A 17390-nucleotide genomic window follows, 5' to 3' on the forward strand; every position below is an offset into this window, starting at 1 on the left:
TGTAAGGAAAAGCAGTTGGAGCACTTGGTGCAACTGCTTTCCCAACAGAGCTTCTTCCTGAAGCAGTGCTGTAAAACAAATAGTTGCTATAAAGTAATAAACCAAGTTACTTCCTGAACTGTTTCACTGCAAAGGTATTTTAATGCAAGACTTGTTATAAAACACTGTTAACATTCAGATTTGTGGGGTCATAGACTAAAACAAATGTAAATTTCAGCAATCTTAACATTTTAAGAGATTAAGGATCCTTCACCTGACAGCTTTCCAAATCCTTATTGAAACAATTTCCTTCCTTTCAATGACAACTCTGGAATATTTCCAGTTATGCTTATATAATGTCATTTTTCAGGTTGTTATATAATATGTGGACATAAGAGTAAGAAAAAATATTTTTACACTATATTAAGAGATTTTGATGCCATCTTTATGAATTTAACAGAGATATTACTTCTTCCTTAAGAAAACAAACTTTACTATTTTCATTTGCTGAATATCTTCATGAATCTGACTGTGAAATGAAGTGTCTAATTTGTTGTAGCTCCAAAACAGAACAGAATCCCAGAAATGTGGTTTAACTAGACCCCACTGGTATGAATTAATACATGTGAACACAACTGACAACAAATTGCAAGAGAGACCAACATTCACTTTGTCATTCAAGATGATAGATATTGACTTACCATCTCCTACCAGGGCATGCTTAGCTATCTACCTTTGTTTTTTGGAGAACAATCACACACACAGCAATGAGGACAATTAAACACTTGGAAAAAAGACAAGGGGCTCAGTAATGCTAGTGTGCTTTGTAGAGCTTTTAAGAGTACATCTGCCTTAGAGTTTTATTAAAGTGCATTCCTGAAGAATGCTCCAGACTGTATCACATTTCCATCCTTTGAATTATACAACAATTTCTGGATGCAAACCTTTCATTTTTTAGATGAAACTAGAACAAGAAGTTCATTGTTCATACTTCAGTTTATGATGGGCATCTAGTCTATGGCAGGAGATTAAAGCTTGCCCAAACAACTACCACAAAACTCATACAGTGTTGATATGTGGCATCAGCACCTCGTTTAACAAAATCACTTATGTTGTGTCACACTGTTTCCTACAAGATAAAAACCACATACTTTCCTAACAGAACCCATGATCTATATACTCAGTATTTATCTTGGTTTTAGGGGTTTCTTTTGTTACTTTTTGTTTGGGGGTCTGTTGGGGATTTTTTGGTAGGTGGGTTGTTTTTTTTTGGTGGTTGTTGTTGTTGCAGTTGTTGCTGTTGCTTTTGTTGTTTTTAATAAGGGCAAACTGCTCTTATTTTAGCCTATGTCCACAGAGATACAAATTAAATAGAATGTTTAGTGAAGGAGTCAAAGGTTTTATTTTGTTGACCTTAACACAAAACTGAACTGGGAAAAATAATATGGATAAAGGTTCATTTGTAATCTTCACTTATTCTTACGGCAAGAGACTTCATTATAAAACACAGAGACCACAGGTTTCATATACTATAATCTGACACAATTTATACAAAGTTGTTATATATAACATCACAGACTCAATAATTTACCATGAGATTAAAGAAGGAAAGTGAAAATTACTCAAAACAAAATAAATAAAGGAAACAAAATCTTAGTAATTTCTTGGATTTATCTGCCATAATTCAGTGTGAGAACACTGCACAAATGTATGTGCAGAAAAGAGTATTAAAGTTAGAAGCGCAGAAACAATTTACTCATAACTGATTTTATGAGCAATAAAATTATGATGATAACAGTAAAATTATGATGTATTTAAAAATTAACAAGAAGTTCCTACATCTCATGTAACATCCCTCAAAGAATTTTCCTCTTGAACTTACTTGTGGTGCAGTTGTGGAACTCTATGTCATCTATTGCTGCTCCTCCTCCCAGGTCTCCAGTACGAACGCCTTCAAAGATAATTTCAAAATTCCTCAGCTTCCCCAAGTGTAACCTGATTTTCTTCCACTCATCACCATGAGTTCCTGATTCACTCCATATTTTCACAATACCATCAACAGTCTGAAATTTGAATAAATTATATATAGTAAGATACACGTACATATGGATTATCAAAAGTTTTGGGGAAAAAACTCAAACCAAACGAAACAAGAAGAAGACTTGAAGACACCCATGCAGTTGTGTTGAGAATCAGCAAACAGATTCTTTGCTAGGATAATAGGAAAGGTAGTGAAATTAGATGAGTACTGTGCAAATAACGACCATCAGCAGCAAGTAAAATCTCAGTAGAGAAATTACTTTGTGTGTGATTGAACTGCAAAACAATCTGTTTTGTTACAGTTGTATTTAACTTTATACAGAGCTGGTTTTTGTTTTTAGAATATATTACTGGATGCAAGGTTACTGTACCATTATAAATTGTATCCATCTATCTTTCAAAAGTTGTGACAACGGTGATAAAGGGGAGTAAAACCAAACAAATATGTGATAACCATAGATTTAGAATAGCTTATTTGAAGGTAAATAAGAATACTCTGACTCACAAGTACACGAATGTATTTTAAAGCTTTTCTTTAGACCTCTTATCATACTACCTATCTGGCAAGTCAGCAGCAAACATTCTTAATTTTATAATAGTAGTGTTAGAATGCAGATGCACCAATTTTCCTTGCCATAAAGGATTGATGCATATATACGATGACATCAAAAGGAAATATTTGCATAAGTTTTGTATACGTCTAAATCTATTTTTCTTTGTGACTGTCTGAATAACCATCCAAACTGTAAATAAGAAATTTTTTTCTACTCTTTTCCTAGCAAAAGCCATTAGCACTCCAGCTGGGGTTAAGAAAAACACTGTGAGATGCGTCAAGCAGCTAAATATAATGCATAACAAAGGTTCTAAGACTGTTGTACATGAACAAGCAAAATCTAAGGAAAATAGAGACAGCAGTAAAATAGACAGGGAAGAAAATTAATTACATTTCTTTATCCATGGTGAACCTGTTAGATCAGATTTATGTTAATGTCTTATGCATATTTATGATGAGAAAATGAATCTTGGTGCTTGGTAGATATTGTCTTCTGAATAAGAAAGTGCAGACAAGCATGCACACAAATATTACATTCGTTTGTGAATCAGGAAACTCACAGAGTTGTTGATTTCTTTTAGAAGGAGGTCCTCAGACCTAACAAAGCATAGAGACACTTGAAGTGCTGCTTGGCAAGGCTGTTCTTGAAAATCATAATGAACAGTAGAGGAACTTTTGAAAACAATGGCAACTTTACTTTAAAACGTTAAACAGGAAAGAAAAAAAGAGGGATGAATTTCCATAACTTCATGTAAAGCCATAGATATCCAGCTGAATAACTCTATTTCTGCACATAACTAATGATGTTTGACCCATGGTGATAGCAGCCCTTTCTAAGTCATGATATCTGAGCACGCAAGCACATACAGATGCAAGTTTAGGCATTGCTTCATCAGTTATGTCTCATTTGTTTAAAGCCAATGACACAGTCCATTAAAGTGAAAATAATACAACAAGACCTTAGGAGTGCTTTGCACCACTAATTCCAGAGTTGACGACAATTGTTAATGATGTTCTTAATGAATTCCTCCCAGTGAGACTCCTAACTCTATGTGCCATCACATCAGCAGTCCGTTCTTTTAACAGGCAGAGCACCACAGATCATCTCAGGTTGAGGAGGACCCATGATGATTTTCAAATCCAACTTCTTGTCTATTTTAAACTTATTATTTCTGTTCATAAATATCTTAACTTATTTCAATAGCTCAGCTCTATCTATTCCATTGATTCTGATATTTTTGAACAGCCTCCAGGAGAGTATTTCTTATTATTGGGGTAGTTTGTTCAATCTGCTAACACCTTTCACCTATTCATGACATGAATAAAATGGATGGTTATGATGAGTTACATTTGGCCTGTTGTATTGTCCAACATAGAATACAGCCCCAAACCTTAGAAAAGATGCAGTTTTAAACATTTTATCCATTCGTTGTATATGGACTCTCTTCTGTCTGCACTTTACAACTGTTTGGAATACAAATAATTTTCATTAATATTTTTCATAATAAATCACTGATTAATTTAAAAAAATTAGCTCAGTATTAGTGGTGAATTTAGGAAACTTAAAATGAAGTAGATTAAAATAATGCTGAAGGATAAGGGACTTGCCTTACATTCCTGCATTTGAGCATGATAGAAAAATTCAAAACTTTTTTCTCTCTGAATATTAAACCCCAAATCTATTACAAAATTAGATGTATCTAAGATTGAATGTATGGAGATAGCAGAATCTTTTTAAGATACACAGACATGAGAATTTATATAAATCTGGAGGTGTGAAACGTTACACAGTTATCCAGAGTATGAGCCTCATATCTGCTACTAGCTAGATTTTTATTGATTTCACATTATATTTAATTACATGACATTCTGTTCAGACTAACATTGTGTTTATCACATTGATTTTTAGTAAAGGATGCTATAAGCAACAAGTGATGGGGATCACATATTTCTTTAGAAATAACTGCATAAAAATGTTGTAGCAATCAATTTGTATATGGTATCATAGCCATCACGTATTGAATCTTTATGCAGTTATAGGCACTGGGGCATTTTTTATACAGTGAGACACTGAAATATTTTTTGTTAAGAAGAATTTTTCTGGATGGAAACTTTATGGCAGCTTCTTTTTGCACTTCACAAGCTATTGAATAGGAGTACACAAATAAAATGCAGAAGAGACATCTCTCTTCTTGTCTGGGTTCCACAGACAAAAGGAGTTCCTACATCACAGTAGAACTTCATAAAACATGACAGGCTGATTTTTCACTTGCTTAGTTACAGCTCTACATACCAAAATGAAAAGCATCCTCACCCCCTGAATAACTGTATGAAGGCTGTTTTATTGCAGAGTGCAAAGTCCCTTCAAAGTCATAAGCCCTGCACATTTTCTGCATCAAACATCTGAGGGAAGGTGGGAAAGGAAGAGAGAAGCAGAAAACTGGGCTTTCCTCCTCTCCCCAGGCCCAGGGAGTGAAGCTGGCTTGGCTCAGGACTGTGAGCTATACATTTCTGGATACATGCTTGGCATGACAGGATCATCGCTTTGCAGCTTTGCAAATTCCATTTCATGAATTATTGTCTTGTTTTCTGCATTCTCCAACCTTTTAATCTGTCCTGTGCTTTGGCTTTTTCTTTCATATCTTTGGAATGTGTTTGCTTCTAAAACAAACACAAATATGGCCTCTGGTGGATAGAAAAATTATCCTGTGCTTTGACCTGCCCATTGCATCCAGAAATCCTTTGATCTCTTTCACTCTTGTACACATATATTAATGTAAAGGAGAGATACATGAAAGAGATATATGACAAGTAGAAATACACTTAGTGTAGAGGAGGCTGGAGGTCACAATGTCACCGTTTTCTGCTTTTAAAAGGTTATTCTTTTGCTGAGACCTACTCATATTGAGTGTAGATTTCTCTCTAGCCTGGGCTGGTTGGTGACAAAAGGCCCAGCTGCTCTCTGTGCTCCAACTGGCTGAGAAAAAGTGGCTCAGATCTGTGGCTGGCTCTGCTGGCTGTAGGTCAGGGCAGGAATTGCATTTTCCTGCTACTCCTCAAGAGTTTAGCTGCATGTCGGCTTCATGCAGACAGAAATGGTTAAAGAGAATTATTTGTTGGTCATAATGTAAGTTTTACAGGATGACTGGACCACAGGATGCAATGGAACACATCCTAGATTTGCATGAGTATTTCTGCTTCAAACTTACTGCTTCCCAGTATATGGTTTACTATTTATTAGTGCAGACTATTGCCAGGCAATACCACTACAAAAAAGCTCCAGAAATTTCCCCAGAACATAATCTTTACAACCTATTTTGTAATTCTGCACTTTTTAATTCCCTAAACTCAACCTGAGAAATTCCAAGAGTTCAATGTTATTTCCAGATCAAGTAAAAAAATTGTCACTTCCCAAAAATACACACTAAGACTGCTAAAAACAGATGGTGTTTTCATTTAAGGCTCTGGAAAGTTATTACTAATTGCACATCAGTGCCCTCTGTGGGTTGAACATAGTGAAGGGTCAGGCTCAGGCGAGGAGCCATCATTAAGGAAAACTTGACAGTAAGGGGCATTGATTTGCAGCAGTGGGTCCTAGACTTCCACTATGGCACATTATGCTGAGTAATAAACACTCAGAAAATGGCAGAATTACTTCTAAGAAGGCCAAAATCTGATTAGATCTGCAGGTCTGTATGCCCAGCCCTATTGGAAAATTAATATTCATATTCAGAGGATTTTTATTGGCTTTCTGATGGTCTGAGGGGAATTAGTTTTTAATTATTTCATTCCAGTGCATTTCAGAATCTTTCTCATGCTTGTCTTCATTTGAAGGACAATCTAAAGTGTTTATAGCCTCTCTTTTGAGCATTTCAAGGGGTAAGGTACAACTTACTTGACTCAATATCCTCCTTAATTCACCTGGGGATAGTAAAAATAAAGGAGAGGAAGGATTTTTTTTTTATATTAGAATTCCTTTTATTTTGTAGCTGAGTTTAATATTTTTTCTATCCATCAGAGACCACCATTAGTCTCAAGGCTACATTTCTAACAGAGTCAGAACATTATTAGGAACTGACTCCAAAGCATGCACAAGGAGTATGTGATTTTCCATTACAAGATGTTGCAAAGAAACTTCCTGTTAATACACTTTCTTTCTGAGCATTACAGTAAATATTCCAGATGCAATTATAAAGATTTCTCTATGAGGCAACCTTCCTAGTTGCATCTGCAATGAAACAGCAATGAAACACAGATTTTGTTCTTGATCTGCACCTCTCCTTCTATTCATATTCCAAGCTGGGTTCAAAATATTTTCCTGGTTCATTCCCATCAGATATTTATTTTAGCAGAGCAACAGGAAATGAAGCGGAGCTTACCAAATGGATGGAGGCAATGAAAACATTTCTTAAATATTCCTGGACTCTTCAAACCAAATATACTTGAGGGCTTTTTAATCAGAGACAGAATATTTTCAAATGATTCATAAAAAAAATAAATGTTTGTTATTAATACCTTAAAAATACTTTCCAGATTAACTGTATTAAAAGACTCCCCTTTCTACATCACCTTTCAGACTTTTAAGAGAAGTAAAACACTTTTTACCTACTTCTATAAAAAATTAGGAAAAACATCTCTGCTTTCAGTTTACTTTGAAAACAGTGTCTTACTGAAAAGCTTTGATTATCCAGAATCTTTTAAACATGATATATGTTATCCAAAGCACAGAAAAATGGTATAGAATGAGCATAATGTGACTTTAACTGTCACTGCTATTTTCTCTGGTTTTGGATGCACTCTTATCCCTCTGTTTTACAAGAGTATTTCAGGCATTTATCCTTTGCTTAGGATAAAATGTATTTTCATGGTGTGCAAATGAAGTTAATTAATAAACCTGGTTTTAATGCAGTTTTATTTTCCTTGGTGTGATAACATTATTAAAGTCTTTTCATGGCTGACCAAATAGTTTAAAAATTAAGTACTCCATGATGAGCTGCATTTCTTCCCTGCTTGTTCCTTTTGTCAGCAAGGAGTGGAGAGCAGTCCTGAGTGCTACATGCACATCAAAGGAACAGGAGGTGGTAGGAAAAAAACTCACACTTCTCCTTATTTGTCCATAATTTGAAGACCTTGTCCATGAATTTGTATTTCCCCAAGTCACAGGACAATTAATATCTCTGCTGACACTTCTAAAATCATCTACATACTTATTTCAGTTTCATTGCTTGAGCATGAGTCCTATTTGGAGAAGGTTCTGAGCACCTTCCTTTATAGATTTGGGCTGACGCTACTTCTGCACACAGAGGTAGCATCATTGCTTAATGTAAAGATCCCACTTCCTAAGCTTTATTCTCTCATAAGTAGCTTGAAAAAAATTGCATTAAAATACAATAAAATTGAAAACTGATGCTGTATAGCAAAATCTCTTTAAATAAAGGAAAATATTATTGTGTCTCCTTCATCTGATGTCATACTAACAGTATGAAAGATTCTATTTTTTTTAGTTTCTCACTGATTTTCTCTTAAAAATTTTTAAAACACTGTTCTACTTGAAAACAGTAAATTAACCATACAGAGTTTGATCTTATATTTCATTCAAGCAAACAAAAGCTCTACATGAGCTAAATGGTCAGGAGTATCAAATCATCAGACTTATTTAAATGAGTCAAAAAATGCACTGAAGTCGATATTTGTTCATCCAAGACTTAAAATTCAAGCTAATATTTTCCTTCTGATCCTCTTCCTTATTTTCTTTGTTTCCTTTTTTTTCTATTCTCTCTTCTATCTTTCCTTCACAGTGACACAAAGAAAAATGAGAGCAGCCACCAAGGCCCTGAAGATGGGAGTTATGAGCGAGCACGGTGTCCTCTGGCGCACCTGTCAGTCACCAGTCTGATAACAATTCCATACAAACACCTCCCTTAAACAGCACTGGTTCAAATAACACAGCTACCTTATTTTGGAGAAAGGCACATACTTGGCATTTTATGGGCAAGGTTGATATGCAAACAAACCAAACAAAACATTTGTTCATGTTGTTTTTAATAATATAGGAAAATCTGGGCACAGTAGTAGTTATTTATTACTCTGCCCTCAGCTAATGTTTTGAAAATGTGCCGCTCCTATTAAATAATTCTTGTGGTTAGTATTGCCATTACATTTAGAAAATTGCTGCTAATTATCTGAACGTTGAAGCTCTGCATTAAAATTATAATTCCAAAATTACTGAGTCTTCCTAGAATAGCTCTGAGACAAACAAAATATTTCAATGTAGGAAGAGATTTTAAACTCAAAATTTATCTTCCATCACTAAACTGAAGAATGCTGCAAGATGCTCACTATGGGATTCTGAATTTTTCAGCAAATTGAGGCAGCAGAAATGAAGAAATAGCATCAGAAAAGCAGGCAGGAATCTACAAAGTAATGTTTCCAAAAGGCAGGGACAAGTTAGGGACAAGTCTGTAACAGGATGATTTTTACTTTAGGAATATAATACTGATGAGCTTACTCAAGTTCCAGTGACTTAAATGAGAATTCTTGATGCTCAGCAATGAAAAGAATTCATTAAAAATCCAAAATTTTCAGTGTTATATTGTAGTAGGAACCAGGCAATCTATTTAGCATGTCTCTGTCTTCAATAAAAACTGAAGACGAAACATGAAGCTGATCAAATGACATGTTGGAGAAATTATTTTATCCAGGCAACATATACCTATGCTACCTAGGCACATCAGCACGCATGAAAATTTGGCTCCACTTTTAAGGACAACTTAACAAAAATCACACAAAAAATTGAATTTTCACAATGCCTTATAGAAAAAAGGAAAACAGCATTCAAAGCTGAAACATGATATTTCAGCTTTCAAGCCTTTTATTAGAGTCTGTGTGTATTAGTCTCAGTAGGTTTTCATAATAAGAGTTAATGACAAAACCCATCCAGCCAACCCTTTAATTTCCTCCTTTGTGTAAAGTTTTAAGATGATTTTCATTCTCTGAAATATCTTTTCCCCAATTTTCATTTCCTAAATTACCATCACTATAATAAAGGACTACACATTTCAGCAAAAAAACCCCATGCATTCCAATGAAATAACTAGATAAATAAGTGTACCACAGATAAAATTCCTTTTTTAAAAATGCACCTGTTTTGTTTGGAAATCTCGAATCTCAGTGAATTGCTCCAGAGCATCAAAAGGCATCAACACCTCACCCTGCCATGGGTTCCAGCATTTGCAATATTTCTAGAGGTAGAATTCTGAAATAGTAAGACTCTTCCTTTTTAATTGCTCAAAGTGCTGAGTTGAGAGAAAACAATTTAAAAGATGTTTTGATAAAAAGTGATTGGTAATTCACCTGGACACAGCAGTTAGTTTCAAGCAGGTACACATTGCAAGGAATGACAATTAAATTGCTCGTTAGAAAAGGATAAGTTACACTTCAAAACCACTTATTTTGTAAATCTATAATGGGAAGGCAAGAATAATTTTTTGTTTTTCCTTAAACTAGTCTGTGTATTTCCCTTTCTTATAACTTTGATTTATCCTGTCACAACTATTAAATCTAATAGATAACATTATAGCCAGATTTCATTTATAGCCAAGCAAACTTTTCTGACATTTACATCCCTTTACATTCCCATGGTAGTATTTCCATCAAGTATACTCTTATGTGCTTAGGGTCTTAAAAAATAATCTTCATTTCATATGTTATCCTTACCAATTAGAAGAGAGAAATAAAACAACACTCTGTAAAAGAGGATTCATTAGGTACTTTGTTCTGCTTCATCCTCTCCTCATTTCCTAGCCCTACCAACCCTTCTTTCTCCTCAAGTGCATATATTTCTTCTTAATTTCCTGTCATAATCCACCTTTGTTTCATTTTGGGTTTTAGAGAGCTTAAGGGATATAATTTTGATTGCTTGGATTAGATTTTTTTCTCTCAGTTCTGTTGCTAAGGCTAAGTAATAGTAAGCATCAAAGCCACTTCATAAGACCATTAGCATTTCAAGCAACTTAGTTCTGTTTTGTCTCAAACCTTGTTACACCTTTGTTTTAATCACATTTTACAGATCTCTTTGCAATGTCCACATCTCAGAGTTGAGACAACTGAAATTTTGTGGAAAAGCAAAGCTTTCGAGCTTGAGAAATAATCACAGTTACAAAATTTCTAAGATTCTGGACAACTATTACTACATAGTGCCGAACAGGGCCAGGGGGCTAAATGCTGTGCGATGATAGATTCCATGGATTAAAAAAAAATAACCCCATTACTTCTATGTACTACCAGCACAAATGCAGAGCATACAGAGTAATAGATGTAACAGAACATTTTATGAATCAAGATCATGAAAAAGTATTTTGCAGACATGAGGAAACCTCAAATCTGTCATGTTTTTCCTCCTATAGGGAATACTTTGAATTCCATACTGAAAGATGGGAGGCAAAAGTCACTTTCTAAATTTCAGTGCTTTTTATGCATCTTCAACTCACCTTCTCTTTTTTTACCTTTTTTTAATTTTTTTTTCTTTTTTCATTCATTTCTTTCTTTATCAGTTTGGATAAGGACTGAGAGAAGGAATACAAGTGTCTGAGTAGGAAGTGCATACCTCTACTAACTCTAGAACCAGGGGTGACATCCTTGACAGGAGGAGGACGGCAGGGCACAGCCCCTGGATGTTTCACTGTGCTTACAGCCAGGCACAGTGAAACTGGGACTGGGTAAAACTCACACCTCAGCTCTGCAGAGCAAACCAGACTGCCAGGGAGAGCTTGTCCAGGATGCCTTTGAGAGAAAAAGGATGGTGGAGGACCCTTCCTTTCACACGTCATGGATCAAAGCACAGTTTGAGTGACACAGTGGGCAGGCAGGACACAAGCTGGGCTGGCAGGACAGCTTCTCTGCTCTGACACTTTGACAGGTGCTTGCTAAGGTCAGAAACATTCCATTCACAGTGGCACAGTGTTTACATGATCAGTTCCACAAAGTGGGAATTATGGAATCAACTTGTGTGAAAGTCCTCTCCACTCTTCAAAATGTGAAGATTTGTGCATGAAGAATTAAAGAATTATCACTATAGCAGCCTTGTAAAATAAAAGCCCCAAGGCAAACCCAATTCACCTGAGCAAAGTATCTGGAACGTTCCAGAGATTTTGTTTGTTTTAATCAATTTTTCAATTTGGCAATTCACCTCTAATAATTTTGATTCTCTGCACAACACTGAGTGGAAGAAGGAGGAAAACATATATTTACAGAAATTCTGGTTAGAGAAAAACAAAATAAAATTTGATAAAATAAAGGAAAAAGAAGTACATATCTCTGACATAAAATTTAGTTAGGAAAAGTAAGGTTCTTTCATATAGGACAATATCATTAAAAGATTAGTAATAATTTTAAGACTGATAATATTAATTTTTAATTCCTGTACTCTGACATAAAAACCTATAAGGTTTTAATAAATATTTAATCTGCCACTTCTTCAAAGCAATAAATCTGCAGGACAAGGATTGGCATGAATATTCCCTATTAATCATCAAAGTGCATCATATGCTTTTTCAGATTTATGAGAGAGTGATTAATGTCAATCAGGTGTCATTCCTACTTTGATGCAGTGGGATGTTCTCTGGGATATAACTGTATTTCTTTCTTTGTGTCATCTACTATACAGCCTATTTGTATTCTATTGCAATGTTTTCAATTCAATTGTAGTTCTTGGGCTTGTAGAAATATAGAACAGATCCTCTGGGATATTAGATTAACTGGACAGCCTCAGGGGACCCAAAACACTGAGGCTGAAAAAAATAGTAAATCCTTTATATAGTCAAAATTCAATTAAGTATTTTAAGCTTCACTGTATTGATCCTGGATAAATGAGACATCTTTAAGAGAAATGTTTAAGTCCTGTCTCTATAACATCTAATGGATACAACTATTTATCTCAGAGAATGCCAAGGAACCAGATATTTTATTTAATTTTTTAATCTGCAGTTAGGAAATACATTCCCTAAAAAATTGAGAGCTCTTATAACTGACAGATAGTCCAGTAATAAAACACCTTTCTATCCAATGGCCACCACCAGGTATGTTGAAGGAAAAATGAAGTTAGACATATATAAATATACATAGCATGGTAGGGATGTACAAGACTACAAGACAAAATTTGCAAACAGATTCACAAGATCTTGGTATTTGCATTGCCAGCAGCAGTGCTAAAAATTTAAGTAAATGGCAACATTTACTGAAATATTCCAAATTCAAATATTTATCCAACATTCTTGACAGTACCCAATAGTGCTTACTGAAAAGTATTATATAGACTTACAAATCTACAGGAAGCAGTAGGGAAAGTAACAGCCACCTTTCCTCCCAGAGATGTTTGCTCTACCATAAGACAAATCATACTTAAAATTCCCTTTGACATAGGGAGCAAAATGAAGAGAGACAAAGTGATTGCAGCAGTGGTTGCTCTGTGGGAATCTCACCCAGAGTGGGACAAATTGCATTTTAAAAGCAAGTCCTGTGACCTTAACATATTTCTTAGGAAAAAAATCTCTCTGCTGTAGAAAGCACAGAGATCTCTTTCTAAGAAGTCTTTCCTGTGGTAGCAGACATAATTTTCCAGGAAAAGGCAAAATGATTGATCTAAAAACAAATATGGGAACACATCAGCCGCACTACAATATATATAAGAGAATTTGTAATATCTTTTAAAACAAATACAAATAAAACTAAGGTAGAACAGGAAATTCTCCGGCACTTCTTTCTCTTCCATTAATTTATTTTTTGTTTTCAATCAAAATCCCTCAGAGCTCCTTCAAATTTTTTTCCCAGTACAGCAATTATTACATTACCCATTTCTGGTTTATAGTTTCAGTAGCTGTGGAAACCTCAATTCTCTGGTTCCACTTCTTCACTTTTTCCTTAAATCTTGCAGACAGTGCAGAAGTTTTGTCTGTGTTTTCTAAATGGATTTATTCCCTGAAGCAAATAAGCAAAGAGCTAATTATCAGAAGAGTATAAACCTTTTACTGTGAACTGAGGAAATATTGCAGCATTTAAAAAGGCAAATCAAGAAAAATATAGCCACTAAGTGACAAAGCAACCGAAGAAAAAGAAAACTTCAAGGGATTTGTGGAAGAATGTACCTTCCCTAAGACTTCTATAGTAGAAATTCAGTCTCATCATGTCAGCTTGGAAAGGGATATTTCAAGATGATGTTTAAAAAGTTTCTATAGCAATGACATCTTCTGCATAAAATCTGTAGCAGCTAAATTGGCATATTCAGAAATAAAAACGATATGCTATAGGATATTTTGTTATCATTTACCATGATATTCCTACTTTGGTCCTGCCACATCGTAATCTGTACCTTTTTTTCTCATATGACCACATCTTTTGTGGATATATTTATAAAACCATTCATGTTTTCAACTACATACAGTGAAAATTGTCTTGTCAAACTCTTTAATATTGGTCTTTTCTAGACATGTGGTGTTTTTAAAAGGATCTTACTGCACCATTTTTGTCAAAAAATCTCAGATCTAACCTGAATAAACACCTCATTTCTCTCTGTCACAAATCTTGGTACAACTTGGAAGGAGAGGACTGCAATTTTATAGAGATTAAATTCCAGAGAAACTGACTTTAACAATCTACACTTTTAACTATGGAAAAGTCTAAGATTAATTAATGTGCAGCTAGTGAGTCAGAGGAAGATTTTCATTAGTTCCTAATTCCTTTCCACAGCCCACATACTCCTAAAGCAGCTAGACTGGGAAAAGACAAAAAAGGAGAATTCTCACTGTTTTAGTAACTCTTGAAGAATAGAGCTGGCGCTCAAAGTGTTAAAGAGATGAAAATCAACTTAAATAATTTTTGACTGCTAATAAACTCTTTGATAACATACTCATTCTAAGCTCCCATTGAACACAATTCTGAACTGACTCACACTGTCAAAATGCTCAGAATAATGTTGTGCACTGCAGAATCCTTCATGTCTAATGATATTTCCATGTCATAAATAACAAGAGTCTTCTAGTGTTCGGTGATCAATGAAATGAATTAGATGCCTCATGTATCAAAATTTAAATAGCACCTCTTCTGGATCACATTGGAAATTGTGATTTAAAGAAGTTTTTCTTCCATGCAGATCAAACTAAATTAAACTGGAAAGCAGTAATATACTAGAGGTGTGCTATTCAGTGGAAAGCATGAAAGGCAGCAGTGAGGTTCTGAGGGGAAGACCAAATAACATCTAAATATAGGCTGAAGGTTTTAAAGGCATGAATGGCTGAGTAGCTTTATCAACCTGTCACTTAAAAAAAGAAGCACTTTATTCAGATGCCTAAATGAGATGGTATAAATGTACAGAAAACAAGTGTAAGCAAACTATTTAAAAGCTGAAACATGATTCACATTTGTGCCTTGATTTATTGATTCAGCCAAATATAGATTGAATGTCTGGTCCACTGTAATTTCAAACAAAACACAGTTTCTAATAAACTCAGAAGTTAAGGAAATAAAATAAAGTTATACAAATGCATTATCCTAATTTTCCATTGTGGTTTCATATGACTTTTCCACAACCTCTGCCTCTTTCATTTCAGTGAAAGAGAAACTGACATTCATAAAATTGGATGTCAAATAATAACTTAAATTATTAATAATAAAACAGCCCCCATGGTATAGAACCTTATGTTAGCATTATGATAAGAAAGGTGGGGTGACATATAATGGTTTAGAGAAAAGAGATGATTTTGAAAGGAAATAAAAATAAGATAACTTGCACTTTTTTATTCACCACCTTTCAATTGTTTTCTTAAGTTAGAATTAAAACAAGTTTAAAATATGTAATTGTATTTATATTCAATGACTGCTATCCAACAAACAAGAATGCTTTCCATTATACAATTGTTTTTCTCTCTTGTATGAATTTGAAAATTAAGCAAAAAGTTTGGCTTGTAGTTTTCATTTAGTATGAAAATCTGGGAAGCATTCCCATCATGTTTGGTTAGATACAGTCTTAAAGGCTTCGTGTTTCTTGTTTGTTTGGTAGGTTGTGGGGTTTTGTGGTATGCTCAGTCTCTTTAGAAAACAAGACCCCAATTCTACTAAGAAAGTGCTCATATTGTGATGACACCCACTTATTCCTGGTTCACAACGCAGCCCAGCATTGCAGCTAAATGTCAAACAATTCTCCTTATTTTTTTAATTCCATAAGATCTGTACTTTTAATTAAGATTTATTTATTAAGAACAAACACACAAACAAAAAACCCACCAACTTTCCACAGCATCTAAACAACTTGGAACCAAGGAAAAACCAAGGATCACAGATAGATTAAGGCTCTCTACAAATCTGATATATGGGAGCTAAGAAACGCAATTTTTAGTGTTCATCTTCTACTTGTGGTGCTTCTTCTGTAGGCAAAATCAAATATACCCTGCAGACCACACAGTTACACCCACATATTCCACACTTAATGCAAATAGTCTGTAACTCCCAATTTTAGTAGAATTACTGTGTCATCTCTTGCAACTGCATTAATTTAAACAGAAAATCAAGTTAACGTGGTTTCTTCAGTTTTAAAATCAGTTTAAAATTCCTTATTTGAGCTCTCTGATATTTTTCAATTGTAGATAGGGCCTGGTAAATCTTGCAGAAACAAGTTACAAAAGAATGAGGACATGGGGAAGTGCTGAGGGAAACTGGAAACCTGAGGAGTACAACTGAAAAGAAAGACCTATTGGAAGAATTTGAGTCTACAAAAAGGAGAAACTGCTGTGAATGGACTATGGGATTTCCACAAGTGGGCAGGAAATTAATCTCTGAGCTGCAACGACCCTTTCAGCAGCAAGCACCGTGAAGTTACTGAGTTGTGGAAGGTTTTGTTTGCATAGTAAGATGGTGGGAAGAAACTGGTGTCTCAAAGCTCCCCCTGCATTGACACTGCTATTCTCTGCTGCAAATAATACCTGCTCTCTACAATGTCCTTGCATGTTAGTGTGTGCAATGATAAGACAATTCTACCTAATGGTATGGGGTCAACCTAAAAACAAATGCATTTAGAGATTATTGCAATTGTAAATATGTGTACTTAAAAATTCCTAGTCCGACTCTCACAGGAAATTACCAGAATCAGATCCTCCCATAATTGTGAAATAAATTATGGCAAATACAGAAACACAACTGGTTTGGGGTGGTTTTGAGGTTTTTTGTTTGTTTGGGTTTCTTTTTTTTTTTTGTTTATGGTTTTGTTTTTGGTTTTTTGTTTTGTTTTGGGTGGTTTTTAGGGCTTTTGTTGTTGTTGTTGTTGTTGTTTTTCTTTTTGTTGTTGTTGTGGAGGTTTTTTTGGTTCGTTGGTTTCATTTGATTTTTCTTCCTGAAGCTAATGAGAATTCAAAGCTGAAGGTCACAAAAAAAAATCTACAAGGATAAAAATTAGACTCTTGTGTTAATGACCCTTATTGATTAATCAAAGTAATTTTAAGCACACTACAACTTGGTACTGCAAGCCTGCCAAAGATCAAGGACTATCTTGATCTTCACGACACTAAAACTTATCTGTGAATTAAAAAATAAAAGTTGCATTAAAGGAATACAAAACCTGTAAAAGATTAATGTTCTGCACCATGAGTGCTAGTGCTACATCTGATCTTGATGAAATTTCACAATATAACATCTGCTCAGTTCAGGATTTATTTGAAAAAAAAGAAAGATGCTTTTCTCAGTGGAAGACCAAAGAGGGTTTGGGATGTAAAAAGCAATGAGAAAGGAAAAAGAAAAAAAACCAAAAAAGATCTTCCACTTTTGCTGAGGTCAA

General features: G+C 34.7%; 1 protein-coding gene across 3 annotated transcripts in view; it reads right to left on the bottom strand.

Moving 5' to 3' along the window:
* Positions 1 to 17390, bottom strand: part of MALRD1 (MAM and LDL receptor class A domain containing 1) — a 217159-nt gene that overhangs the window by 89640 nt on the left and 110129 nt on the right. For all 3 annotated transcript variants that reach the window (XM_074535188.1, XM_026795148.2, XM_074535181.1), the window contains one exon: positions 1862 to 2042. In XM_074535188.1, coding sequence (XP_074391289.1) covers positions 1862 to 2042 — 181 coding nt within the window. The remainder of the gene's footprint in view (positions 1 to 1861; positions 2043 to 17390) is intronic.

Source organism: Zonotrichia albicollis, chromosome 1 (assembly GCF_047830755.1).
Source record: "Zonotrichia albicollis isolate bZonAlb1 chromosome 1, bZonAlb1.hap1, whole genome shotgun sequence".
In the NCBI taxonomy this organism is placed as follows: domain Eukaryota; kingdom Metazoa; phylum Chordata; class Aves; order Passeriformes; family Passerellidae; genus Zonotrichia; species Zonotrichia albicollis.